A 27,363-nucleotide genomic window follows, 5' to 3' on the forward strand; every position below is an offset into this window, starting at 1 on the left:
AAAACTCTGTAATAGTCACCTTAGGGTCACCATAAGTTCCATGGCTTTGGAAAGTCACATTTTTAAGTCCCACATGACTTAGGGTTAGGGGTTAGGGTCTGCAAACCAGCATTCTGGGACACCTGATAGTGGTCCCAAACTTGTGTGTGTGTGTGTGTAGCATGGATGTCCACAGTTTGAATCTCTGCTCAGCTATTTAAAAAACTCCTTTGTGACTTTGGGCAAGTCACACTCTCTTAGCCTAAGGGGGAGGCAATGGCAAACACCTGCTAAATAAATCATGCCACAAAATCCTAAAAAAATGCTATAAAACAAAGGTGACTAGAAGGCACATAACAATATCAATAGTCCAGAAAAGTAACTTTTTCAAGTTCTGTCTCAGACTCATGAGCAGAGGAGGACTAGTCCTTGCAAATGTTCTCCAGGGACTTGCCACTACTGGAGACAAAGTGTAAAACTGGGTAAACATTTAATGCTTAAGAAGTCTGGGGTCTTGACATCATTGTGCACAGACACAAAGAGAACAAAGCTTGCCTTTCCCTGATTACTCACTCTGTGGGACCCGCTGACAGATTATTCCTGTATGGAATATAGCCCTTGATGGGGAAAGGTGGCTTAACTCTTAACATTATTTTTCAATGGACAGAAGAGTTACATTTTTTAAATTCTGATCAAGCACCCTTTGTTGTAGGGGTGGAAAATTATTGGTCATTGTTGGCATGTTGGGAATTGCACTCCAACAATCTCTGAAGGGTCACACAGTTCCCACCTCTGCTTCATCTGGTGCTCAAGAGGTGGTAACTGAAGGACCAGAGGCGGCCATTGCAGTGTTTATAACAACTGCCATGCTAGCCGTTGCGCTGCTTTGTTAAAAGGTGTTTACTTTGTGCTTTCTTCCTGCAATTCTGGTTTAGAACACAAAGACTAAACAGAAAATGTCGGAAGCTGTCTACAAGACATATCTCCTCTTTAGATATTTGTGGTTTATCTGCGGGAGCTCACCTCTATTTCTTATGAAAAAAAGGATTGGCGAGAAAGCTTCAGTGGACACACCTTTTCCCCCATGATAACTCTTTCAAGAGTGAATTTCCCTTCGGAGGGATAGATTTTTCTCACTTCCTGTTGTGTAACCCCCATTCTTAACTATGAATCATTTATACATTGTATGTTTGTAACTCAGGGACTGCCTGTACAAAACATACTGTATATAGCAAGAGTAAACTTTTAGCACTAATTCTGCTACTTGGAACAACTCAGTAGTTTCTAACCTTTGGGCCTCCAGGTGTTTTGGACTTCAGCTCCCACAGTTCCAAACAGCTGGGAAGCTGGCTGGGATTTCTGGGAATTGAAGTCCAAAACACCTGAAGGACCAATGGTTGGGAACCACTGTAATAGCTAAAAGCCCAAAATGGGGGCTACTGAAACACAAGAGAGAGACACTGAGCATACTTGGGGAAAACTCAAGGTTTGGATGGGTTGAAATACCCTTCAGAAAATAAATACAAGAGGGCTCTCCTTGTCCATATTTTGCTTTTAGGCACAGGGCTAGGAGAAAGATGGTTACTGTTACAGTTACTATCAACAGAAACAGTGATATTAAACAATTGGATCCCAATGTCTTTCTGTCTGTCTGTCTGTCTGTCTGTCTCTCTCTCTCTCTCTCTCTATATATATATATATAATGGAAACCATGGCTCTGCTAAGACATAGTGTGTTCACATGACCTTTATCTCACAGTAACCCTTTGTATGAATTGTCTCTGGAATCACAACCAGACCCCCTTCCTCTAATCTCCATAATGAACTGGGAGATGTGAGGGAAGCACAAAATGTCTTTGAGTCAGAGTTTCTAGGTCTATTTCCTAATTCCTGGATATTATCTGAGATATTGGTGGGAACAGCTTGGCTCTCATTCCTCAAGCACCCATTATAGACTTTACATTAACCCCATTTTTCCCACTGGAGACAGCCATTAAGTTAATCAAGGACTAATTATCCAAGACCACCCCTTTCAGATCCACACCCCTATCAGAGGCAGACCTTGAAATGGACTGACACTTCAAATTCCCCAATGATACTTTATTGAATTTCCTGTCATACAAAGAGCCAACCAATGATGACATCCATGGAACCCTAAACCACTCAGAGAGCAAATCCTAGCTGGACCATTTCTGAGCCAATCAAGAGCTGGCATGGTTTTCTGGAATACCTATCAAATGAAATAAAAATGCTCTGTATTTTCATTTATGTTATGTCAGTGCTTTCTCCATTGACATCCTCTTTGGCAAATGAGAACAAACCTCTGTTTTTGCCTTCTACATGCCTGTGTCTGATTTGGCCTTCTGGGAAGCTAGACATGCCAGGCCGCCAAACCCATGGTTTTAGCAGAGTTGAAATCATTCAACAATGGGAAGACCTTAGAAGTACTACTTCAGGTGCCAAAATAACTTGACTTGGAATATGATGTGCCTTAGCTTTGCTGTGGTTTCAGGTGCACATCTTTTTAAAAAAACCAGGCAGCAAAACATCCTGAGCTGGTCATGACCTAAATCATGAAGGAAGCAGTGGAGGTAAGAAACAAGCTTGACTGGAAAACACAAATGAGATGAAGAGGAACGAGTTCTATTGCTTTCCCTTGCCAGATGGGTCCTTGTGCCAGCAGGGTTGCCAAAGTGAACCGTTGATTCCTGTACCTTCAGTGGTTATGTAGAAGAGTTCATTCAGAAGATGTTTCTTGTTACCTGTTTGCATAACAAATTCCCTCTTTTCAGGCCCGTAGCCAGGATTTTGATTCGGGGGGGGGGGGGAGGGTGTTGAGTTTGATGGGGGGGGGGGGGGGGGGGGACTGAGTCTGAGTGAAAGAGGGTCTACCCTAGCAAACCTTTTGTATCGTTACCTCAATACCCCCATGCATATGAGATATATTGAGCATGGTGATCAGATCATGATATGAATAAACATAACAGTTTAAATAATGTACCAGTAAGGCCTTTTTGCAGACCAGTATGAGAATTTGGGGGGGGGGGGCTGAAGCCCCCAAAGCCCCCCCCCCCCGGGCTACATCTTCTACACAAGGCATAGGACCACTTTCCAGGTTTCACTCTGACAATCCTAGAAAGAGAAGGAACCTTGGCTTAGAGCCAAAGAGCCACTCCCCAAAGTCAGACATGAGTAGACTTAATGTCAGGGGAAAATCTTTACCTTTACCTTATGGTCAGAAAGCTGAAAATCTGTTTAAAGAACAGCATAGCATATAGCTAATAGCTATGCTGGCTGGGTTTGCAAGGAGTTGCAATCCAAAAAAGTAACTTTTCTAGGTTCTGGCAGCTCTGTCTCCCTTCAGCTTTTGGGGATGTGCAGACCAGCCTGATTAAAGTGATCCCCAGCGAAGTTTCCCCAGTGCTCTTCAGACAACCCCGCACATTGGACACTGTGAAAATGCCTTTGAAATTATTTACAGCCAGCTAATTTAACAGGTCCTCCCCTCCCAGCAGCAACAACTGTATACATTCCCTTGGACTCCTTCCAGGCAGGCCTTGGCCATTCTTCTGGCTGAGGGAAGGGCTTGGAGGGCTGTAACCCAATCTTGCCTGGGCCCCCTGATTGAAATGGCAACATTTTAAAAACAAACATGGGCTGTAACTGAAGGCTGTAACCACAACACTCCCTGCCATGCTGCTGCCCCGAAAGCAGGAAGGCCGCCCTATCAACAGAGCCCAACATGGTTACCGTATTACAGCTAACACTGGGCTACTCCCCAGCACAGGCGGCCAGAGGGCTGGAAAAGCACGATCCTGAAGGGTGACCCTGGTGGCAGAGCCAAACCCACAGGAGCCGCAAGACCAGCTGCAGTTCCTTCCCTCAAATCTGGGTCGGAATTAAGCACGGCATGGGCACGGAAATGGAAAATTGCCCGTGCAGTGGGACACATTCCTTTGGCCACTGCTAAGATTCCCCCACACTGAGGTTGGAAAGCTTACTTTTTAACTATCATTCCCAAAATCTACCTGGCGTGTTGGCTATGGGATTCTGGGAACTGCAGTCCAAAAAAGCCATAGATTAATGTGTTGTCGAAGCCTTTTCTGGCCAGAATCACTAGGTTGCTGTGAGTTTTCCGAGGTGTTTGGCCATGTTCCAGAAGCATTCTCTCATGACATTTCACCTACATCTATGGCAGGCATCCTCAGAGAGTGTGTGGTCTGTTGGAAACTAGGCAATTGGGGTTTATACAATATATCTGTGGAATGCCCAGGGTGGGAGAAAGAACTCTTGTCTGTTAGAGACAAGTGTGAAGGATTCTCCCAGGCAGAAAACAGCCAGACTTTGAAGCTGCTAGGCTATTAAAGGCTAATCAAGCTGGCCAACTGCAACATTAAATAGCCTTGCAGCTTCAAGGTCTGACTGCTTACTGCCTAAGGGAATCCTTTGTTGGGAGGTTTTAGCTGGCCCTGATTGTTTCCCCTGGAATTGCAGGCAAAATGTCAGGAGAGAATGCTTCTGTAACATGGTCATACAGCCCAAAAAACTCACAGCAACCCAGCCATAGATTAATTTATAAATGCCACAGACCATCTGCATTCAAATAAAACAAGAACAATTTTTAGAAAGTATAACACAGAGTATATCATGTATAGATAAATAATGTTTTAAAAATTCAGTAGGATTATCCCAACAGTTACTTTACCAAGCTCTGCTACCACATTATACTTGTTCAGGCTTCAGATCCAGGGTATATTGATTATTATTATTATTATTATTATTATTATTTACTTATTTATACCCTGCTTTATCTTTCCTGAAGAAGTATCAGGTGGCATAACATACAAACTTAAGTGTATAATTTAAAATACAAAAAATGCAAATGTTAAAACAGCATTAAATATAAGCACGAATTAAAAAATCAGTTAAAACCATTAAAATACATTCAGTGGTTCAATATACCAGAACAGCATGGTATACTAAAACTGCAATCCTATAATGTACATATCTGAGAACAAGCCCACCGAACTTGATGGGACTTATTTCTGACTAGAACATAGGATTGCCAGGCAAGAGAACAGGCTCAGCAGTTCAATGTCTAGTATTTAAGTCACGAAGTCTACTCATACCTTCTTTAAACTGGGCCTACCATAGTCGTAAGAGTGTTGGAGGTCCAGGTTCAAGTTCCTGCAGAGTCAATATATTTGAGACCATCTCTGCTATATAGATAGATAGATAGATAGATAGATAGATAGATAGATATAGATATACAAATAAATCAGGCAAAGAATGATCAACCAAACTGTCCAAACCTTTGCTAAATGTTGGAGGAGTCCAGGGGATTTAGGAAGCATCTGGGAAGTGCAAAGAAAAAAGCTTGGGACCACATCTTGTTTTATTTGGGTCACACTTCTTTTTTACCTGTTTTGCAGAAATGGTAAAAGATGGCTGGGGACAGCCAGAAACCACTGAATGACGGCTGCTTGAGTTTCAGACTGCCCAAATTGGGTGGGATCATTGCCTTTATGAGAACAGCAGGTGAACATTAGCAAGTAGTCCAGTTGCCTAATCATCACATTTTGAAAAGCTTTTCCCCTGTTGGAAATAACAACCTTCTACAAGCCTCCTATACTAGTTATTTGTTATGTATATAATTGAGATTGCTTACTATATATATTGTATGTGTGCATGTATATACACACTAGCGGTACGCGCCAGGCATTCCTGTGGCCAACCTTCCCTCTTTCTCTCCTCCTTTCTTTCTCTCCTTCCTTCCCTCTCCCCCCCCCCCCCCCACTTTCCTTTCCCCTTCCCTTCCTTTCTTCTCTACCTATTCTTGGACTGCAACTACCAGCAGTCCTCCTTATCGATTAATCTACCTACCTATCTATCTTTATCTAATCTATCAAAGAAATCCAAGGAGACAAAAGCTTGCAGCTTGGAAGCAGTGCATCTGGGTCATCCTCCTCTCCTAAAGGGTCTGGTCTAGGCAGGGCCGTAGCCAGAAATCTTTTTGGGGAGGGGGTTGAAAATTTTGCGGGGGTGGGGTTGAAACCTGCCTCCTAGCTCACACTGAAGCAAAGAGCATAGCAGGGGGCAGAGCAGCCTTCAATAGCCTGCAGCTCCACCCTGTCAACCACCTCCACCAACTCTGGCCTCCTTAATGAGAGTATTCAACACAAACACACCCAACTTGCTTGCTTCACTACATTGGCTATTCCAGCAAGTAATGACAGCGTGAATAAATTGTCAATATTTGCTTGAGATAGTGCTTGCAGTTCTGGAGGGACTCTTAATTTTTTGCATCTCATAGACTTAGCATGGGGATTTGGTTAATCAGTTAAAATTCATGAGTAAACCAGGTTTTTTAAAAAAAATCTGAAACATTTCGGGGGGGGGGGGTTGAACCCCTAAAACCACCCCCTCGCTACAGGCCTGGGTCTAGGGGATGCTGGGAGCTGTAGTCCAGAAGAGGGTGTGAATATGCTATTGTGTGTTTTGTTTGCCAGGGGCAGGGGGAGTTGTTTTATGCATGTGCTGTAGTGTCTTTTTGCTTTTTTGGCTTTTTAAGTCCCTTCCACTATGTTTTTCAGTGTTTTTATGAGTGATGGTCACTTGTTGGTCTGATAGGTGCATTGTGTCCAGATTTCGTGTAAATTCGTCCCGTGGTGTGTGAGTGTTTGTGTAAATATGTAGTTTTTCCCTTAACTCTTATGTTGTTAGAGGTTGGGGGGGGGGGGGGGGGACTACTGACTATGTGACCAGATCTTAGAATGTTCAGAGACTCGATTTTAGAATCTGTTTGAATCAGAAGTCAGATGGAGTCAGTTAAGTCAATTAGAAATCAGTTGAGTTTTGAGTCAGTTTGAGTTAGAAGTCAGTTGAGTTGGTTGATGTCGGTTAGAGCTGGAGTATAGTCAGTATACTGCTGTGAGATGTTCAGTTGATATATGAGTCTGTTTGCAGCAGTAGTACTGTAAAGTTTGAAGTTTCTATTATTCAGTTAACATGAAACCAATAAGAAATGTACCTGTATGTTAAATACATGAAGTTTGTAAGTAAATAAATTATGTTAACATTTAACGAAGACTACTCATTTTTTGGTCTCGTGAGAGCATGATTGGAAAGCAATATATTTCATGGTACCTCTCAATGGGAGAGTTTTTGGGCAATTTAAATAACACTTCTGAAGATCTGCTATATATTTTGTATATTGGCATATCTTTGTTCCTAACAGTTTAAAGAAATAACCAGGGATAACATTCTAACAGCTGAGAAACCTAAATTGCATTACATGAATACTAGTGGATATTTACCACTAAGGAGAAGGTTGACTCAAGTGAATTTTTAACTCTTCTCAGGAAGATCATACTTTACAAATTGTTATAATTATTCCAAATAGTATGAATACCAATTAACCTCCAAAAGGGTCACACTTCCAAAAGGCTTGGGAGGTTCCTGGTTTTCCCAGTATCCCCCCTGAAGGAAGGAGCCTTTAAAGGTATATGAGTAGGCCAGTCTTTTATATCTTTTTCCTTATCAGTTGGCACCAAAACATATAGGATCACTTAAATCTGCAACTCCCATCAGTAGACAGTAGTCAAGGATGATAGAAGTTATAGTCTAGCAACATCTGCAGCACCATGCATTCCTCTGATCCAAACTTACCGTATATACTCAAGTATAAGCCCACTCAAATATAAGCTGAGGCACCCAATATTACCACAAAAAACCAGGAAAACTTATTGATGCGAGTATAAGCCTAGAGTTGGAAATGCAGGAGCTACTGGTATATTTTAAAATGAAATTACATTAATTGAGGCATACAGCTTCTCCTGTCTTCTCAGCACAGCAATCCGGTGGCGCAGTGGGTTAAATCCCTGTGCCTTCAGGACTGAAGACCGACAGGTCACAGGTTCGAATCTGGGGAGAGGTGAATGAGCTCCCTCTATCAGCTCCAGCTCCTCATGCGGGGACATGAGAGAAGCCTCCCACAAGGATGATGAAACATCAAATCATCCGGGCGTCCCCTGGGCAATGTTCTTGCAGACAGCCAATTCTCTCACACCAGAAGCAACTTGCAGTTTCTCAGGTCGCTCCTGACACGACAAAAAACCCCCACAGCAACCCAGCTGGGTTGCTGTGCCAAGAGAAGAGGCCACGCGCCTTCCTCTCCTCTGTCGGCACAGAGATCCAGCTGTGCTGAAAAAGGAGGAGGCATGCAAGTGGTAGAAGTATATACAGTCCTCAAAATATAAATAGCTTCACAGCATCAGCTACTGTCTGCCAGTCGGCTTATGTCAAAATAAGGGCTAATTGGATAGCAACCATGCAAACATGCATGTCTATAAGAGTATATGCATAAACTGGAGCAGGATGCAGATGAAGATGAGAAAGAGACATAGCAATGATTTCAATTCATATATAAAATTGTCTCCCAGTTTAGTTCCTAGTTTGGAAAAGCAAGACTATGGCACAATTACTTCCCTTGGGGTTTACCAAGCTGACTGCAGATGTGGGTATAGGCGAATAATATATAAACACATAACCCAAAAGTCATGAAGTAAGGGCTCTAGGTCTGTCAAATCTGCCTTAGGGCAAAATCCATGCTTTGCCTTAACAGCTCTAGTATATAAATCATGAAATTATCACTTCTGGCTGTAATATTTTTTTTCAGCATTAACTTTAAAATCTCCCAGTTTCTCTGACCTTCTCCCACCTTCTCCTTGGCTTCCTTCAGTTGCTGCAAACCAAGCCTAAAGTGCGACTGTTGTTCACACTCAGTTAACTCAATGGGAGGAGAGGAGAAGGCAGCATTTTGCCCTTCCCAGTAAGCTCCAGCAAAAGAAAGCTGCCGCAGGATCTCCTAGCTTGTGTGTTTTTCGTCACTGATCACTTTTACCATCTTGACTACGCACGTGCCTGTTTTAATCTGTGAAATGCTGTGGGGCGGGGGATTGTGTGTCAAATTGGGAGTAGCGGTATACAAGTTAAATAAATAAATAAATAAGTTGTTCTCTATTTATGGCAAACCTAAGGTCTTGGCAAGATTTGTTCAGAGGAGAGACTTAAGGCATGCTTTTGCCTTCTTCTAAGGATGAGAGAGTGTGAATGTCCATAACTCAATGAGTCATCTGAGTCATAGGGTTTACTGTGTATACTACAGTTGGACAGGTTCATTCGGAAAAACCTGAAAGTCGTAAAAAACTTCCGATTTCTGAATTTCGAAGCAGTTTTGAACCATGCAGAAAAGGTGCATGTGTGGGGAGGGGGGATCCGAATTTGAATCACTTACCTTTTTTTTCAGAAATATTCCATAATGTTCGGATGTCTTCCAAGGTTATTTTAATTTTCACAACAATTAAGCAACTTTGGTAAAGCCTAAAAAGTTTTAAAATCTCATGCTTTTCCTCCCCTGGCGATGCAATGAGGGTGAGTTCGGCGTGTCTAAGCACAGCCATTGTTGTAGTTTGTGAAGGCCAGGCCCCCAATGGTAAAGATTGCAAAAGGCCCTGCTGTTAAACTACATTTCCCACACTGTTTTGCTGCTCATTAGCCAAAATGGCTGAAGGACCCCTATAGCTGTCTGTAGCAGTCTTTGTCTAAATATAAAACAAACTGATTGAATCTACAAAGGTGTCTAAAGAAGGCAGCAAAGCAATAAGCAACTTTTGCAAAGCCAAGAGAACATAAACTGCTTAAAAACCAATCATTTCACTTTGGCCTGATTGCCATGAATAGGGCACTGGGGTAGCCAGCCACAGTCAGCCAGCCCTTTATGTCAGTAAGTAATGATAAAATAAAATGATTGATTGCATCTGCAAAAAGGAATAAACAGATGGATATGTCTTGATGGTTCCCTACAACTCAGTAAAGGAAGCAAATGGACGTCAAGAGAGTTTGGATGGTGCCTTTCTGCCCAGAAGAAGGGGGTCAGTCCAGATGTCCCCTGATGAGGTCTGTACTATGATTTCTGTTCTCCACCAATTTAACAGTTTGTTCCACACAGACAAAGTTTCTGGAGTAGAACAACTACTTTCAAAGTAAAGACCACACAATGAAACAGGAAATCATCATCATCGTCATTTAATAACTTATTAATTGCCCTCCATCCGAGAATGCTCCAGGCGATTTACAGCTAAATTACAAAAGATAAAATACATACATACAAAATTTAAAAATCAACAGAGATCGAATGCTCTAGTAAAAAGCCAGGTCTTAAGTGCGAGAGTAAAAGGCCCTAAGTCACGCATGGCTCTCATGTAGGGCGGCAAGGAATTCCACAAGGCAGGAGGGGCAGAAATAGAAAAAGCCCTGCGCCTGGTCCTTTCCAAGTGCACTTCTCTAGGACCCGGTATATGGAGTAAGTCACGTTGGGCTGGTCATTGCGACCTCCGATGATGGGAGAAGGAGAGGCGGTCCCTAAGGTACGATGGACCCTGGCCGTAAAGAGTTTTAAAGGTCAAAATACTTTCAAACCAGGAACAGATTTTCTTTATTATTTAAAAAATGTTTTCTATAAAAACTTTGAAAATTCACCAAAAATCCATCTTTGGTTGAGTTCAGAATGCTCTTTATTTATTTTATTTATTTACGATATTTATAGCCTGCCTTTCTCAGCCATATGGCGACTCAAGGCGGGTTACAGATTGGCACAATTAGATGCCAGGCATTCATAAAAATGCCTTTAATTGTAGGTGAACTATAAATCCCAGCAACTACAACTCCCAAATGACAAAATTAATTCCCCCCAACCCCACCAGTATTCAGATTTGGGCGTATTGGGTATTTGTGCCAAATTTGGTACAGTGAATGAAAATGCTTCCCGTTCATCCGATAGTTTCATGACGATTCATAACAGTAGCAAAAGTCCAATTATGGAGTAGCAACGAAAATTATGGTTGGGGGTCCACACAACTCTATTAAAGGGTTGCAGCGTTAGGAAGGTTGAAAACAACCCAAACTAGTGGTAATCCAGCGGCCCCAGCTTCCTGGCTCCCTCTTCTGGCCCCGATTGAAAGAGTCACCTTCTAATCTGACCAGCTGGAGTTTTGTTTTGTTTCGGTTTGGTTAAAAGAAAAAAAGAAAAGAAAGCCAGACAAGGAAGGGAGGGAGGGAGGGAAGTTTTCCGAGGCGCCCCTCTTCGGAGGCTTACGGCGTGCGAATGCCTAGAATGAAGTTCAAGTCGGCGGTTGGCAGGTTGAGCCAAGTTGGGGTTCTTGAGCAGGAGGCTGTCGCTGGATGGAGAGCCCCTCTTAGCCCTTGAGCCCCCTCGCGGAGTTCACCCTCGCGGAGTTCAGGATGGGTTGCACGGGGAGCAAGAGGGGCTCCTGCTGCTGCTGCTGTGCTGCCCGGAGAAAGGTAAAGGGCACTACTCCAAGAGATGGACGGGGGAGATACGGGGAGGGAGGGAGGCGGGCGTCCCATGTGTGGGACATTGGCGATGCCTTGCTCCCAAAGTCTGGTGGGGAGAAGCTCAGGGACTCAGGCAGACCCTCCCACTCACTTCCCAGACAAAGAGGTTCCTTTCAAACTCGGATCCGAAAGTTGAGCGACTTGCAGAAAGTGGCCCGGAGAGCAGAGACCTCTTCTTCTGCAGCCGGCTCTCTGTCTAGCTCCCCGCCCTGTGCATGGCTGTCGCTGCCAAAAAGGACTGGGGAAGAAGAGGGGTGCGCCTACACCGTGGAATGAATGCAGTTTGACGCCGCTTTAACTGTGTTACGGAATCACAGAATGCTGTAGGGAGGCACTAGCACTCCTTAGACTCACAGAGTTGGAAGAGATCTCCTGACCCACCCAGTCCAACCCCCTGCCAAGAAGCAGGAAAATTGCATCAAAGCACCCTTGACAGATGGCCATCCAGCCTCTGTTCAAAAGAAGAGCTTCCACCACACTCCGGGGCAGAGAGTTCCACTGCTAAACAGTTCTGTCTTGATATCTGCTGAATACAATTCATCCCATCAAGTTAAAACTACCTTATTTCACCTTAAACCAAGGCAACAGCTATAATAAATAGTTTACAAACAGGTACACTTATTTATTTATTTACTGTATTTGTATACCACTCTTCTCAGCCCTCAGGCAACTCAGGGCAGTTTACAATGACAATGATTTGATGCCCCAAAACACCATAAAATATTTAAAACATTAACACATAATATAAAACCAAACTGCCTTGAGTTGCCAATAGGCTGAGAAAGGCAGTATACAAGTATAGTAAATAAATAAATAATAAAACCATAACAAGAATATTAAAACATAGATTTATAAACTGATAATGTCCAGAATGTTGTTTTAACGCAATGTATTTCCAAGCAAGGAAAGCACAGAAGTTGTGGAGACCATAGAATCATTGAGTTGGAAGAGACCTCGTGGGCCATCCAGTCCACCCCCCTGCCAAGAAGCAGGAAAATCACATTCAAAGCATCCCCAACAGATGGCCATCTAGCCTCTGCTTAAAAGCCTCCAAAGAAGGAGCCTCCACCACTGCTGAACGGCTCTCACAGTCTGGAAGTTCTTCCTCATGTTCAGGTGGAATCTCCTTTCCTGTAGTTTGAAGCCATAGTTCCGCGTCCTAGTCTCCTCCCTATGACTTCCCCTCACATTTTTATGCATGGCCCTCATCATGTCTCCCATCAGTCTTCTCTTCTGCAGGCTAAACATACCCAGCTCTTTAAGCCACTCCTCATAGGGTTTGTTCTCCAGATCATTTTAGTTGCCCTCCTCTGGCCACATTCCAGCTTGTCATGGCAGAGAAGTCTAAAGAGCTTGTCCAGCTACAACTCTGATTCCACAGCATTGGACCAGGACAGTTCAAGTGGTGGCGAACTATATTCATGCACCCTGGTATGCACTCACTGTCCCCTCTGACATCACTAACCAGTTCTCTTGCTCAGCTGAGAAGATGGTTTTAAAGCAGGCATGGGCAAACGTAAGCGGCTGAGCTCATGTGGTAGAAATGACAAAAGACTTCCTGGACAACAAAGACTTCATGTCCATGAAAAATTGCTGTCAAGTTCCATTGCCAAAGTTGCATATGCACTCTTGTATGGTTCACAGAGAAGCACAAAGATTTTAGTTAAACCAGTAGTAGAAACTGCAAAAGATGTTGGTTCTTTTTTTTTTTTTTTTTTTGAAATCTAGATGCCCATGAACTGCAGGGAAAGGGCCTGAGGCCAGGAATTGTGGAAGTTGGAGTCCTGGAGAGGCAAAGCTTGCCCATGCCTGCTCTAAAGGGTGCATCTACACCAACGTTTCTCAGCCTGAAGGTCATGAGGGGGGTGTCAGAGGGATCACCAAAGGCCATCAGAAAACAGTATTTTCCGTTGGCCATGGGGGATCTGTGTGTGAAGTTTGGCCCAATTCTATCATTGGTGGAGTTCAGAATCCTCTTTGATTGTAGGTGAATGATAAATCCCAGCAACTACAACTCCCAAATGTCAAGGTCTATTTTCCCCAAAATCCACCAGTGTTCACATTTGGGCATACTGAGTATTCGTGCCAAGTTTGGGCCAGATCTATCATTGTTTGAGTCCACAGTGATCTCTGGATGTACGTGAACTACAACTTCAAAACCCACGATCAATGCCCATCAAACCTTTCCAGTATTTTCTTTTTTTTCAAATTATTTTTATTAATTATTTTACACAAACAATCTAATATATAATCAGAAAATATACATTCAAAAATAATGAAACGTGTCCAGATCTGTATCCAAATGGCAACTTCTGCAAAATAAGGGTTTGATGGGCATTGATCATGGGTTTTGAAGTTGTAGTTCACCTACATCCAGAGAGGTAGCTGGTGGCACTATTGCTATTATCCAGATGGAAACAGTTTTTCCTAAAACATAGTAACCAATAACTCTAGTTAGGAATAGTTTGCATGGATTTTGCTTCGAAAATGTCCTTCCAGTATTTTCTGTTGGTCATGGGAGTTCTGTGTGCCAAGGTTGGTTCAATTCCATCGTTGGTGGAGTTCAGAATGCTCCTTGATTGTAGGTGAATGATAAATCCCAGCAAATACAACTCCCAAATGTCAAGGTCTATTTTCCCCAAACTCCACCAGTGTTCACATTTGGGCATGCTGAGTATTCATGCCAAGTTTGGGCCAGATCTATAATTGTTTGCGTCTATAGTGCTCTCTGGACGTACGTGAACGACAACTTCAACACCCATGATCAATGCCCACCAAGCCCTTCCAATATTTTCTGTTGGTCATGGGAGTTCTGTGTTCCAAAGTTGGTTTAATTCCATCATTGGTGGAATTCAGAATGTTCAGATATTTACATTACGATTCATAACAGTAGCAAAATTACCCTTATGAAGTAGCAACGAAAATAATTTTATGGTTGGGGGTCACCACATGAGGAACTGTATTAAGGGACGCCGCATTAGAAAGGTTGAGGACCACTGATCTGCACTGGAATGAATGCAGTTTGACGTTATTTTAACTGGTATGGTTCTGCTCTACGGATCATGGGACTTGCAGCTTGGTGAGCCACCACTACTGTTTGGCAGAGAAGACCAAAGACTTTGTAAAACTACAGCGCCCAAAGCTGCCCTCAGAGTGGCTTTGGGAAGTGCTAAAATTGTTAGAAGTGACTAGAAATCATTACTGCTTTTGAGAGCCAGCCTGGTGCCATGGTTTGTGCTTTGGATTAAGTCAATCTCTACTGGGCTATTATGGAGGTCCACTTTCTTGGGCAAGTCACACTCTCGGCCTCAGAGGAAGGCAAAGGTATTTATTTATCAGGAGCCAACCAAAACAGTTGTATTGCATTAAAAACAAACAAACAAAACAGAAAGTTTGCAGACTTGGTATTCTATTAAATGTCCTTTGACCAGAAGCTGGCCACTTGGAGTGCCTCTGGTGTTGCTGCAAGAAGGTCCTCCATTGTGCATGTGGCAGGGCTCAGGTTGCATTGCAGTAGGTGGTCTGTGGTTTGCTCTTCTCCATACTCGCATGCTGTGAATTCCACTTTGTAGCCCCATTTCTTAAGGTTGGCTCTGCATCTCGTGGTGCCAGAGCGCACTCTGTTCAGTGCCTTCGAAGTTGCCCAGTCTTCTGTGTGCCCAGGTGGGAGTCTCTCATTTGGTGCCAGCTATTGATTGAGGTTCTGGGTTTGAGCCTGCCACTTTTGGACTCTCGCTTGCTGGGGTGATCCAGCGAGTGTCTCTGTAGATCTTAGAAAACTATTTCTTGATTTAAGTTGTTGGCGTGCTGGCTGATACCCAAACAGGAGGTGGGCCAGAGATGTCACTGCCTTGGTCCTTTCACTATTGGTTGCTACTCCCTGGCAGATGTCGGGTGGTGCAATACCAGCTAAACAGTATAATTTCTCCAGTGGTTTAGGGCGCAGGCACCCCGTGATAATGCGGCATGTCTAATTAAGAGCCACATGTTTTAGAGTGGTGAGATGTGTTCCACACTGGACATGCATACTCAGCATTAGACAACAGAGGCTGTAATTTTGTATTAAGGTCATGGGAGAAATTTCACTGAAAGTAATGGGACTTGCCATTGAGAGAGCCAGCATGGCTTAGCAGTTTGGGTGTTGGACTTTGAAGACCAAGGTTTAAATCTCTGTTCTAACTGTAGCAGGTGACCTTGGGCAAGTCACACTTCCTCTCAGATGCAGTGGAAAGCAATGATAAAAAAAAATCCACTCTGAATGAATCTTGCCAAGAAAACCCTCTCCTGGATCACAATGCTTACAATAACAACAGACATAGGGATCACGCTTTCATTCTGTTTAGGTAAAGAGCTTTGGACAAACCACCCCCAGATTGAGTAAAAATATCTGTACATCTTTTCATTCAGCTGCCGGATTATCTGCCACTAAACACAGTACGTCGAGAACATTTGACATGATCGAGCAAAATGAATCCTTTCCATTGACCCCTATTTAGCATTGTCACAGTCATGACTGTTTCTGCTCCTTCAACCTGTAAACTGTAGTAAAACCAAAGGGGTTTCTTGATATGCAAGATCAGTTTCAGGAGCCCCCAGTGGCGCAGTGGGTTAAACCCCTGTGCTGGCAGGACTGAAGACTGACAGGTCGCAGGTTTGAATCCGGGGAGAACATGGATAAACACCCTCTATGAGCTCCAGCTCCTCTTATGGGGACATGAGAAAAGCCTCCCACAAGGATGGGAAAACATCAAAACATCTGGGCGCTCCCTGGGCAACGTCCTTGCAGATGGCCAATTCTCTCACACCAGAAGCAACTTGCAGTTTCTCAAGTCACTCCTGACATGACAAAAAAAATCAAAACAAATGACTGCATCGGATCTGAACCCCTGATCATAAAATGAGCATTGTAAATGAATGATAAACAGTGAGGAAAATTTATTTTGCACATGTTCAGAGGTACCGTGGCTTTTATATTTGGTGACCATAGTTTTTCAGGCCCAATGCCTTTCAAGTTCTGGCTCAAATACAATCTTCCCAAAATCATGAGGGATAACTCTACAGAACGTAATATGTCCAGAAGTAAACATTCACAGGCATTAATTGTCCATAAACATTCCTTTCCTGATACACATTTCCCCTAATTCTCCAGAGGGGAAAAATATCCAAAAAAGACAATCACGTTATTCTGTGTGCTTGGACTCTATGGGAAGGGTAAAGATAGAACATCTGTGGTTCTCTTTTATTTATTTATATTTGCTGTGTGCACCTGTCTCGGCTCAATAAATATGCTTAAACTGTGTTGCAAAGTACATTAATCTCCTCCATGCAAGGTCAAACAGTCATGTCTGTCCAGTCAGAGTTTTGAGAGCAACTTTCACTTTACACATTTTTCAGTTATTGTATGCAAGAGATCCTTTATTTAGGAAATTCCCTTAACTCTTCATTTTCTTAGTTTCTCAATAGTAACTAAAGTGATTACTTTATCCATTACGCTATGGTACATTGACACTTCAACACCGCAACTGAGCAGGAGCCAGCACTTGAACCTTGTGACATTTCTCTTCCCAACACACTTAGTGAACCAACACCAGCAGAAACTATAAAAATAACTGTAATGTTATAGTAATGCTGCAAAAAGAATAAAGTCACTATTACATTACAGTGTTGCTGTAGGTGTCCTTTAATGGTTGGAAAATAATTAATTACAGGCAATTAGAGTTTTAAAAGGGCCCCCGGTGGTGCAGTAGGTTAAAGCACTGAGCTGCTGAACTGGCTGACTGAAAGGTTGCAGGTTCGAATCTGGAGAGCGGCATGAGCTCCCGCTGTTAGCTCCAGCTTCCGCCAACCTAGCAGTTTGAAAACATGCAAATGTGAGTAGATCAATAGGTACCGCTCTGGCAGGAAGGTAACAGTACTCCATGCAGTCATGCCGGCCACATGACCTTGGAGGCGTCTACGGACAATGCCAGCTCTTCGGCTTAGAAATGGAGATGAGCACCAACCCACAGAGTTGGACACGACTGGACTTAATGTCAGGGGAAAACCTTGAACTTGACCTTTTAGAGTTTTAAACAGTTACATCCCACTCTGAACAACACATTTTTAAAGTATTCCTTTGGCTCCAGAAGTACCTAACAGATTTTTATAAGCGGAGCCTTCAGTGGCACAGTGGGTTAAATCCTTGTGCCTGCATGACTGCTGACCAAAAGGTCGGTGCTTTGAATTCGGGGAGCGGGGTGAGCTCCCGTTTGTCAGCTCCAACTTCTCATTTAGGGATATAAGAGAAGCCTCCCACCAGATGGTAAAAATCTGGGCATCCCCTGGGCAACGTCCTTACAGGTGGCCAATTCTCTTACAACAGAAGTGACTTGCAGTTTCTCAAGACGCTTCTGAAATGAATATATATATAAGCTATGGTTTCTTGTTACTTTGTGCTTTCAAGTCAACTTTGATTTATGGCAACCCTCATTTATATTTATCAAGAAGAGGTTTGCTATTGCTTTTCTCTGAGGCTAAGCAAATATGACTTGCGCCTTATGGGTTTCTCTGGCTAGACTGGATTTCCAACCTAGTTTCTTAGGGTCCTAGTTCAGCATCAAGAGCATTACATCACACAGGCTGTGTAAATCCTTTCTCAAATTCATCGCAGTTCAAGTTTTTGTGCTGATATAAATGACATAAAAGCTTGTTTATTATTTGAACAAAAAACAAGCAAGATTAGGTTCTTCTTTGAGGCTCATGTAAGTGAACATGATTTATTCCTGCAATACCACTGTGTTTTCACAATAGAGATACAAGATGCTTTTCATAACAGAGGACTACATTCAGGAAAGCCATATGGGTGCATCCCAGGCTTTTTCTTGATTTTGTTTTAATAGAACTTTGCTCTCTCATGTTTGTAGCAAAGATGTTTATTTCCTCTTCAAAGGCATCTAGGAGTATAGTGTTTAGATCCAGGGAAGCCATGCTACCCCTCTATTCTACCTTGGTCTGACCACACCTCGAATACTGTGTTCAATTCTGGGCACCACAATTTAAGGGAAATGTTGACAAGTTGGAATGTGTCCTATGAGGAGCAGCTTAAAGAGCTGGGCATGCTTAGCCTGAAGAAGAGAAGGCTGAGAGGAGACATGACAGCCATGTATAAATATGTAAGAGGAAGTCATAGGGAGAAGGGAGCAGGCTTGTTTTCTGCTGCCCTGGAGACTAGGACATGGAACAATGGCTTCAAACTACAGGAAAGGAGATTCCACCTGAACATTAGGAAGAACTTCCTGACTGTGAGAGCTGTTCAGCAGTGGTGGAAGCACCTTCTTTGGAGGCTTTTAAGCAGAGGCTGGATGGCCATCTCTCGGGCGTGCTTTGAATGTGATTTTCCTGCTTCTTGGCAGGGGGTTGGACTGGATGGCCCACAAGCTCTTTTCCAACTCAACGATTCTATGGTCTCCACAACTTTTGTGATTTCCTTGCTTGGAAATACATAAAGTTAAAATAGCATTCTGGACATTATTAGTCTATAAAACTGAAGTATACCTGTGTGCAAACTATTTATTATAGCTGTTGCCTTAGTTTAAGGTGAAATGAGGTAGTTTTAACTTTATGGTATGAATTGTATTCAGTTGATATCAAGACAGAAGAATCAGTAAGTCAAAAATTGTGTGAGAAAAGAGAAAATTGTGAGAGTAAACCATTGCATTGCATCAGTATGTGACTATGCTACTTTACTAATCTCACATATATAAAAGCTATTCATCATTATAGGCTATCACTCATGGCTCAGCCTGATTGTTTTCCAAAGGTAGAGTCTTAGCAGTGTGTCCATAAGTGACTGTGGAGACCTATTCTGAATCAACATGGTGTTTCACAATGAAGATGTAGATTTCTAAATGGAAGGCGGTCCTCACAAGGCTTTGCTTGATGCTTCTTTCTCTTGGTACATTTCTTCCTTTTTCCTTCTATTCTGCCTCTTCAAAATCTGTAGCACAGTTGGTAACATCTGACCTTCAGTTGGAATGCTCAAGGACCAGGGTTCCCAGTTCTTTTTTTTTTTTTAAGTTAGCAGTCATTCTATTATATCTGTGGATAATGGACTTTTTCTACATCCATGTCTTAAAGTTCTGAGACACAGCATGAATGGGCTAAGTGCACATTTACACTGTAGAATTAACTGCCATAACAAAGGGAATCATGAGGGTCTTTGCCAAGGAGTCCTAGTGCCTCATCAAACGACACATCCTAGGATTCCATAGCATTGAGTCATGGCAGTTAAAGTGGTTTCAAACCGCATTAATTCTACAGTGTAGATGCATCCTAAGTTGCCAGGAGCTATCCCAGCAACAATGAAGAATATATAGATAGATAGGAATATGCTCCTTAGCTTTGAATTTGCCAGTCCATTAGCTTATTTGTCTCAGAATAATCAAGAGTATACCTTCTTCTGGGAAACTGTCAACTGGGAAAGGTTGAATTGTAGCACAATCCTATACATATAGAGTAGAGTCTCACTTATCCAACATAAACTGGCCGGCAGGACATTGGAAAAGTGAAAATGTTGGATAATAAGGAGGGATTAAGGATAAGCCTATTAAACGTCAAATCACGTTATGATTTTACAGATTAAGCACCAAAACATCATGTTTTACAACAAATGGATGGAAAAAGCAGTTCAGTACATGGTAAAGTTATGTAGTAATTACTGTATTTACGAATTTAGCACCAAGGCATTGCAATGTATTGAAACATCTGTGGATCCGGGTGGGAGGCAGACTGCGCTGGATAATACAAAATGTTGGATGAGCGAAGGTTGGATAAGCAAGACTCTACTGTATCTACACAAAGTTAAATTCCATTAAGTTAATTGAGACAGTTAGAGAGATAGTTACTGCTTATTGATATATTATACATCCCATTTACAGATGATGCTAAGCAATTTATGAAATTTTGATACAGAAAGAATAAAATCCAGCATAAACCAAAATCCATTCACATCAAATACACTGTGATTTAAGATAGCCACAGAAAACATAAAACCAGAATCCTTTTTTTAAAAAGCATTACATAGCTTTGTCTTCATCATATACCTCAAAGCAGACAATGAAGGGGCCAGGTATAATGATCAGAGAGCAGGTTGAAAAAATATAGCAGCTTCTAAACAAATAAACTGAAAGGAAAACACAGTGATGATGGATAATTATACCACACAGATGAACTGAATATCTAGAGCCTCTATTTAAAAAAAAACTAACCATGGATTAAATATACCTTAGCGCATTTTAAACTATATTGCTTAATTCACATTTGGGATGATTAAAGAGTTACAAAGTTTCAAAGGGGAGTTGCAAGGAGTTTTTCCTGCATTTTATGGCCCGCTTGTGAGTAGAATAGTGGCATGATTCATGAATGATTTATTGGAGGGTGTATGTTATTCTGAATTTGAAAATACAAGTGTTTGAACTTGTACATAGGGCTTGGAAGAACACAGCATACTAAGCAACTTTATTTAGAGGATTAATAAGACTTCACCATTTGTTTATGAATAAACTTGGTACGTAGCAATTCCGGACTGTGAGAATAACTCTTAGGAAACTAGCAATGCTGGATAAACGAGACTCTACTATGTGTTGAATTGGTTGAGACTCAGTGAGATATTCATTGAAAAACTATAGCAAAATGTTCTTCAGGATGTCTGCAAAAACAACGTGTTTTGCTGTTTAATAAACCTTTTCCTTGTTTTTATGATAGAAGTAATTAAGGTAAAGGTTTTCCCTTGACATTAAATCTAGTCATGTCCAACTCTGTGGGGTGATGCTCACCTCCATTTCTAAGCCGAAGAGCCAACATTGTCTGTAGACGCCTCCAAGGTCATGTAGCTGGCATGACTGAATGGAGTGCTGTTACCTTCCTGTTGGAGCAGTTCCTATTGATCTACTCACATTTGCGTGTTTTAAAACTGCTGGGTTGGCAGAAGCTGGGGCTCACCCCACGCCCTGGATTCGAACCACTGACTTTTTGGTCAGCAAGTTCAGCAGCTCAGCAGTTTAACCCACTATGCCACTGGGGGCTCCAGAATCAATTGGGAAATGAGAATTATAACCCAGAAACAAAAATCCTGTTACAGAGTGTAATCAGCCAGAAATCATCTGTTCAGGTATTGCATGCCTCAACTGCTTTGCCATTTTAAGCATGTAGGTTTAGGGCAGGCCTCAGCCTTTCCTGTCATCTATTTTTGTTTCTCAGAAGAATAAGAAGATAAGGAAACGATTGTGTTGGTGAAGCATACAAGAAGCCCTCAGGGATCTGTAGGGAGAAGAATGCTGCGTTGTGCTGCCAGAGGCCGGCAATGTTACATTATATCAGGGGAGGAATTCTGTTGCCTGGCACTAGGGGAACACACATTTTTGTTTATCTCCTGATGGGCAGAAGGGCTTGCCTTCTTGAAAGATCAACCCTTCCTTCCAAATCTGGACTCCGTGTGTATTACTGCATTCCCAGAGAGCAACCCTTCTATAACCAGGATTATGTCTGATGTGAGCAGGCTAAACCTGACAGTAAAATATAGTTCTTTAATGTATAAAGAAAACATATTACTGGCAACAAAGGGTATTATTATTATTATTATTATTATTATTCCTCTTTATGTCTCTAAAACAGACATCCAAAGGGAATGGCCTTGCACTGCTACACTTATTTATTTATTTACTGTATTTCTACTCCACTCTTCTCAACCCCAAGGGGACTCAGAACGGCTTACAGATTATGGCAACATTCAATGCTGCATCATACAACAAATAATAAATATAAAATTATAAAAAATTAAAACATATAATGCAATAAAACATATCAAAACATAGTTTTAACAGAGCAGATGTTCCATCGGGAAGAATGAGATGCCAAACCAGGGTGGCAGTGTTCACTCATGAGAGGGCTCAGGTGAATCAAGGGCCATGGCTGAAAGTAACAAATGTTGGTATCTCTGTGCTGACCCAAGGACGCTGAAATGGAGGCCAGTCAAGATAGAGTCCGGCAGCACCAAGTGGTCCCCAGAACTTGAGTGACTCATTAGAAGCTGAGCCAGAGGTAGCAAGGGAAACACACTGCCCCTTCTCTCAAAGCCACTGGTGATGATCCTTCACTTCTTGCTTAGGCCTGGGGCCCTGCAAGCATGGGTCTTTTTATGGCCCAGCCTCTGGGGCAAGCAGGCTTTATTGCTGGCCTTGAGCCGCAGAGTCAGGGCCTCGTTTTGCCATGAGTGAGTCCACAGGAGCTGAACCAGAGGCACCAGGAGAAACAAACATTGCCCCTTCTCTCAAAGCCCCTTTACTTTTTGCTTAGGCCTGAGGCCCTGCAGGCATGGGTCTTTTTATGCCCCAGCATATGGGGCAAGCAGGTGTTATTGCTGGCCTTGAGCGGCAGAGTCAGGGCCTCCGTTTTGCCAGGAGTGAGTCCGCAGGAGCTGAGCCAGAGGAGAAACAAACAGGAGAAGCAAACACTGCCCCTTCCATCAAAGCCCCTGGCAATGCTCCTTTGCTACTTGCTTAGGCCCTAAAGGGCTGAGAATGGCGGTTAATAAATGCATCAAATAAATAAATAGGCCTGAGGCCTTGCAGGCATGGGTCTTTTTATGCCCCAGCCTCTGGGGCAAGCAGGCTTTATTGCTGGCCTTGAGCGGCAGAGTCAGGGCCTCAGTTTTGCCAGGAGTGAGTCCACAGGAACTAAGCCAGAGGCACTAGGAGAAACAAACATTGCCCCTTCCCTCAAAGCCCCTTTACTTCTTCCTTAGGCCTGAGGCCTTGCAGGCGTGGTTCTTTTTATGCCCCAGCATATGGGGCAAGCAGGTTTTATTGCTGGCCTTGAACTGCAGAGTCAGGGCCTCAGTTTTTCCAGGAGTGAGTCCACAGAAGCTGAGCCAGAGGCAACAGGAGAAACAAACACTGCCCCTTCCCTCAAAGCTCCCAGTGATGGTCCCTCACTTCTTGCTTAGGCCTCTTCCACCTGACCATTACTTAGTTGGCTTCGGACCACCGCTGTAAAGCAAATCAGAGCTTTTCCCCATTTGTCACTGCTTATAACAGTCTAAAAGCATTTTTACGCTATTGTTTATTTAGTTTGCAATGACAATAGACTTAAAAAAGAAGATGCAAAGTGAAAAAAAAATCAAACTGTGAATTTTTTTTTTAAAAAACCTGCAAATAAAGAAATTTCTATTTTTTTTCACCTCTCTACTAATTTCTAGGTCTTCTAGCATGATTATGGCCAATTTCCACTGGATACAGCCATAGAATCATATAGGAGGACCTCTGTGGGGCTTCCTCCCATATTGGAAATGAGTTCAAAAAAGTGTTTTTCTAAGACTTGAGATTGTGGCACAGAGGAGCAAATTTTAGTGGGGGAAAAGTTGGAATGGTAACCTGTATCCTGGGATCCTTTTACAGTATGAAGGTATGGAGCTAAGATTCCACTTTAACTGCCATCATTCCAAGCTATGGAAATCTGGGGTTTCCCATTTGTGGAGGAACATTTCGAATTATCAATCAGATTTCTATTCCTAGAAATCTGATTGTGTTTCATCTGTCCCAGTTGTTGTGTGCCTTCAGGTCCCACAAGATTTATGATGACCATATCATGATCTTTTTCTTGGCGATATTCATTCAGCAAAAAGTTCCTTTTCCCTTCCTCTGAGGACGAGAGAGTGTGATGTACACAAGATTATCCAATGGGTTGCCCTGCCTGAGTGTGGATTTGAACTCAGGTCCCCAGAGTTGTAGTCTAATGCTTAAATCACTACACCATGCTGGCTCCAGAATGGAATTGAAGCACTCTAACTCCATAATGTGCCAAGGCCCATGCAGGCAAGGAGAAGCTGCAGCAGTTGGCTTTTAGCCTGAAATTACTGGAAAGGGCAAGAATTCATCTCTTCTTGTCTTCCCACTAATGGAGTGTAAGTTACTTTTGAACTTGGAAGTTAGTTTTCCGCAACTGGAATAAACTGAGGACTAAAAGCGAAAGTTACTGGAAGTGAGAAAAGCTGGGAGATTTTAAAAAGTGGAATAACAGAGGATTAACTGGTACTAACCTTGAAACATTAGAAACATTGGAGGTAAATTTCAGGCAAAAATTGGTATGATAAGAAACAAAGATGGCAGGGACCTAACAGAAGCTGAAGAGATCAAGAGAAGGTGGCGAGATTATACAGAAGATCTGTATAGGAAGGATAACAATATCGAGGATAGCTTTGACGGTGTGGTGAATGAATTAGAACCAGACATCCTGAGGAGTGAGGTTGAATGGGCCTTAAGAAGCATTGCTAACAACAAGGCAGCAGGAGACGACGGGATCCCAGCTGAACTGTTTAAAATCTTAAAAGATGATGCTGTCAAGGTGATGCATGCCATATGCCAGCAAATATGGAAAACACAAGAATGGCCATCAGACTGGAAAAAATCAACTTACATCCCCATACCAAAAAAGGGAAATGCGAAAGACTGCTCCAACTTCCGTACAGTGGCCCTTATTTCTCATGCCAGTAAGGTAATGCTCAAGATCATGCAAGGAAGACTCCAGCAATACATGGAGCGAGAGTTGCCAGATGTTCAAGCTGGGTTTAGAAAAGGCAGAGGAACGAGAGACCAGATTGCCAATATCCGCTGGATAATGGAGAAAGGCAGGGAGTTTCAGAAAAACATCTACTTCTGCTTCATTGACTACTCTAAAGCCTTTGACTGTGTGGATCATAATAAATTGTGGCAAGTTCTTGGTGGGATGGGCATACCAAGCCACCTTGTCTCTCTCCTGAGGAATCTGTACAAGGACCAAGTGGCAACAGTAAGAACTGACCACGGAACAACAGACTGGTTCAAGATTGGGAAAGGCGTCCGGCAAGGCTGCATCCTCTCACCCAACCTTTTTAACTTGTATGCAGAACACATCATGCGATGTGCGGGGCTGGATGAATGCAAAGCTGGGGTGAAAATTGCTGGAAGAAACATTAACAACCTCAGATATGCAGATGACACCACTCTGATGGCCGAAAGCGAGGAGGAGCTGAGGAGCCTTCTAATCAAGGTGAAAGAAGAAAGCGCAAAAGCCGGGTTGCAGCTGAACGTCAAAAAAACCAAGATTATGGCAACAAGAATGATTGACAACTGGAAAATAGAGGGAGAAACCGTGGAGGCCGTGACAGACTTTGTATTTCTAGGTGCAAAGATTACTGCAGATGCAGACTGTAGCCAGGAAATCAGAAGACGCTTACTTCTTGGGAGGAGAGCAATGTCCAGTCTCGATAAAATAGTCAAGAGTAGAGACATCAGACTGGCAACAAAGATCCGCCTAGTCAAAGCCATGGTATTCCCTGTAGTCACCTACGGATGTGAGAGCTGGACCTTAGGGAAGGCTGAGCGAAGGAAGATCGATGCTTTTGAGCTGTGGTGCTGGAGGAAAGTGCTGAGAGTGCCTTGGACTGCGAGAAGATCCAACCAGTCCATTCTCCAGGAAATAAAGCCCGGCTGCTCACTGGAAGGAAGGATACTAGAGACAAAGTTGAAGTACTTTGGCCACATCATGAGGAGACAGCAAAGCCTAGAGAAAACAATTATGCTGGGGAAAGTGGAAGGCAAAAGGAAGAGGGGCCGACCTAGGGCAAGATGGATGGATGGCATCCTTGAAGTGACTGGACTGACCTTGAAGGAGCTGGGGGTGGTGACGGCCGACAGGGAGCTCTGGCGTGGGCTGGTCCACGAGGTCACGAAGAGTCGGAGACGACTGAACGAATGAACAACAACAACCTTGCTAGACTGGGACAGTTTGATGATAGTAAATTCAGTTTGTATTATATCATGGCATAGATGAAAAGGAGCTGGGATTATCTATGACTCTGCATGTTGTTGTGAACACTTTCACATGTAGGGAATCAGGGAAAGAACAGAGACTTGGGACTTGATGAGAGCAGAGGTAAATGTGTTAAGTGCTAACGGATAGCAAAAAATGGTATAACTCAGTCTTGTCCATTATACACGCTAAAAGGATGAAATTTAGAAACATGAGAGTTGTAATGAAAATAATGTTTGTCGAATCCTAACTCATTTATTATGAATATAAGACTACATGTATGTATATGAAGTACATGGTGCTATTCAAAATAGTCTCTACCAGTGGCAATGCATTCCTGCCACCTTTGAACCCACTTGTTAACACTTCCTGTGATGTCCATCCTGTTTTGGTTGTCATCAATAATATAATCATATATACTTTATTTAAATTCTGACCTGTCTCCCTGAGGGGAGTCAGGGTAGATTATGTACACATATATGGCAAACATTCAATGCCGTTATACAGTGAACAAAGACAGGCAGTACATAAACAGAGGTAAAGGCTTCCTATCTTTTTCCATCTCTGGCATCTGGAAGCTGTGCTTGACTCCAGCCACAAGAGGGGGGGGGGGTGTTGCTCTATTTTCCATGCCAAGGGGCTTTGTTGTCCTTAGACATTTTCCTGATCGAATTGTCGGCATGTCCACACTGGCAGCTTTTATTACCTCCCTGCCAAAGCGGTACCTATTTATCTACTCACATTGCTGTTTCCGAATTGCTAAGTGAGCAGAAGCAGGGCTGATGGTTGGGCGCTCACCCCATCCTGGGCTTGAACTGGCAACCTTTTGATTGGCAAGATTTTCTGCAGCTGGCAGTTTAACCCGATGTGCTAAAGTCCAGCCCAATAGCTGGCTTTCCATTACATAGTTTCTTCAAACTTTTTCATCTGTTTTCACTCATTGTTCTCATCAAGTCTCACCTTTCCATACACAATTTGGAGCCTTTTGTGGTCATCAGTAGCAGTACATCCTTCTTTGGTCAAGAACTCAATTACTGCTCTTTGTTTCTTTTCCATGTCTATCATTATGCAACACCTAGAAATACAGAAATAACGTAAGGATTACACTATCAGGTGATGTAATAACATCATATTTGAATTAACAGTT

General features: G+C 42.8%; 1 protein-coding gene across 2 annotated transcripts in view; it reads left to right on the forward strand.

Moving 5' to 3' along the window:
* Positions 1 to 11,098: 11,098 nt before the first annotated feature.
* Positions 11,099 to 27,363, forward strand: part of CCDC69 (coiled-coil domain containing 69) — a 47,185-nt gene continuing 30,920 nt past the window's right edge. The window contains exon 1 of one of the 2 annotated variants that reach the window (XM_060765480.2): positions 11,099 to 11,339. In XM_060765480.2, coding sequence (XP_060621463.2) covers positions 11,280 to 11,339 — 60 coding nt within the window. In that variant the 5' untranslated portion in view covers positions 11,099 to 11,279. The remainder of the gene's footprint in view (positions 11,340 to 27,363) is intronic. The other variant, XM_060765478.2, reaches the window with a different exon arrangement.

Source organism: Anolis sagrei, chromosome 2 (genome assembly GCF_037176765.1).
Source record: "Anolis sagrei isolate rAnoSag1 chromosome 2, rAnoSag1.mat, whole genome shotgun sequence".
NCBI lineage: Eukaryota > Metazoa > Chordata > Lepidosauria > Squamata > Dactyloidae > Anolis > Anolis sagrei.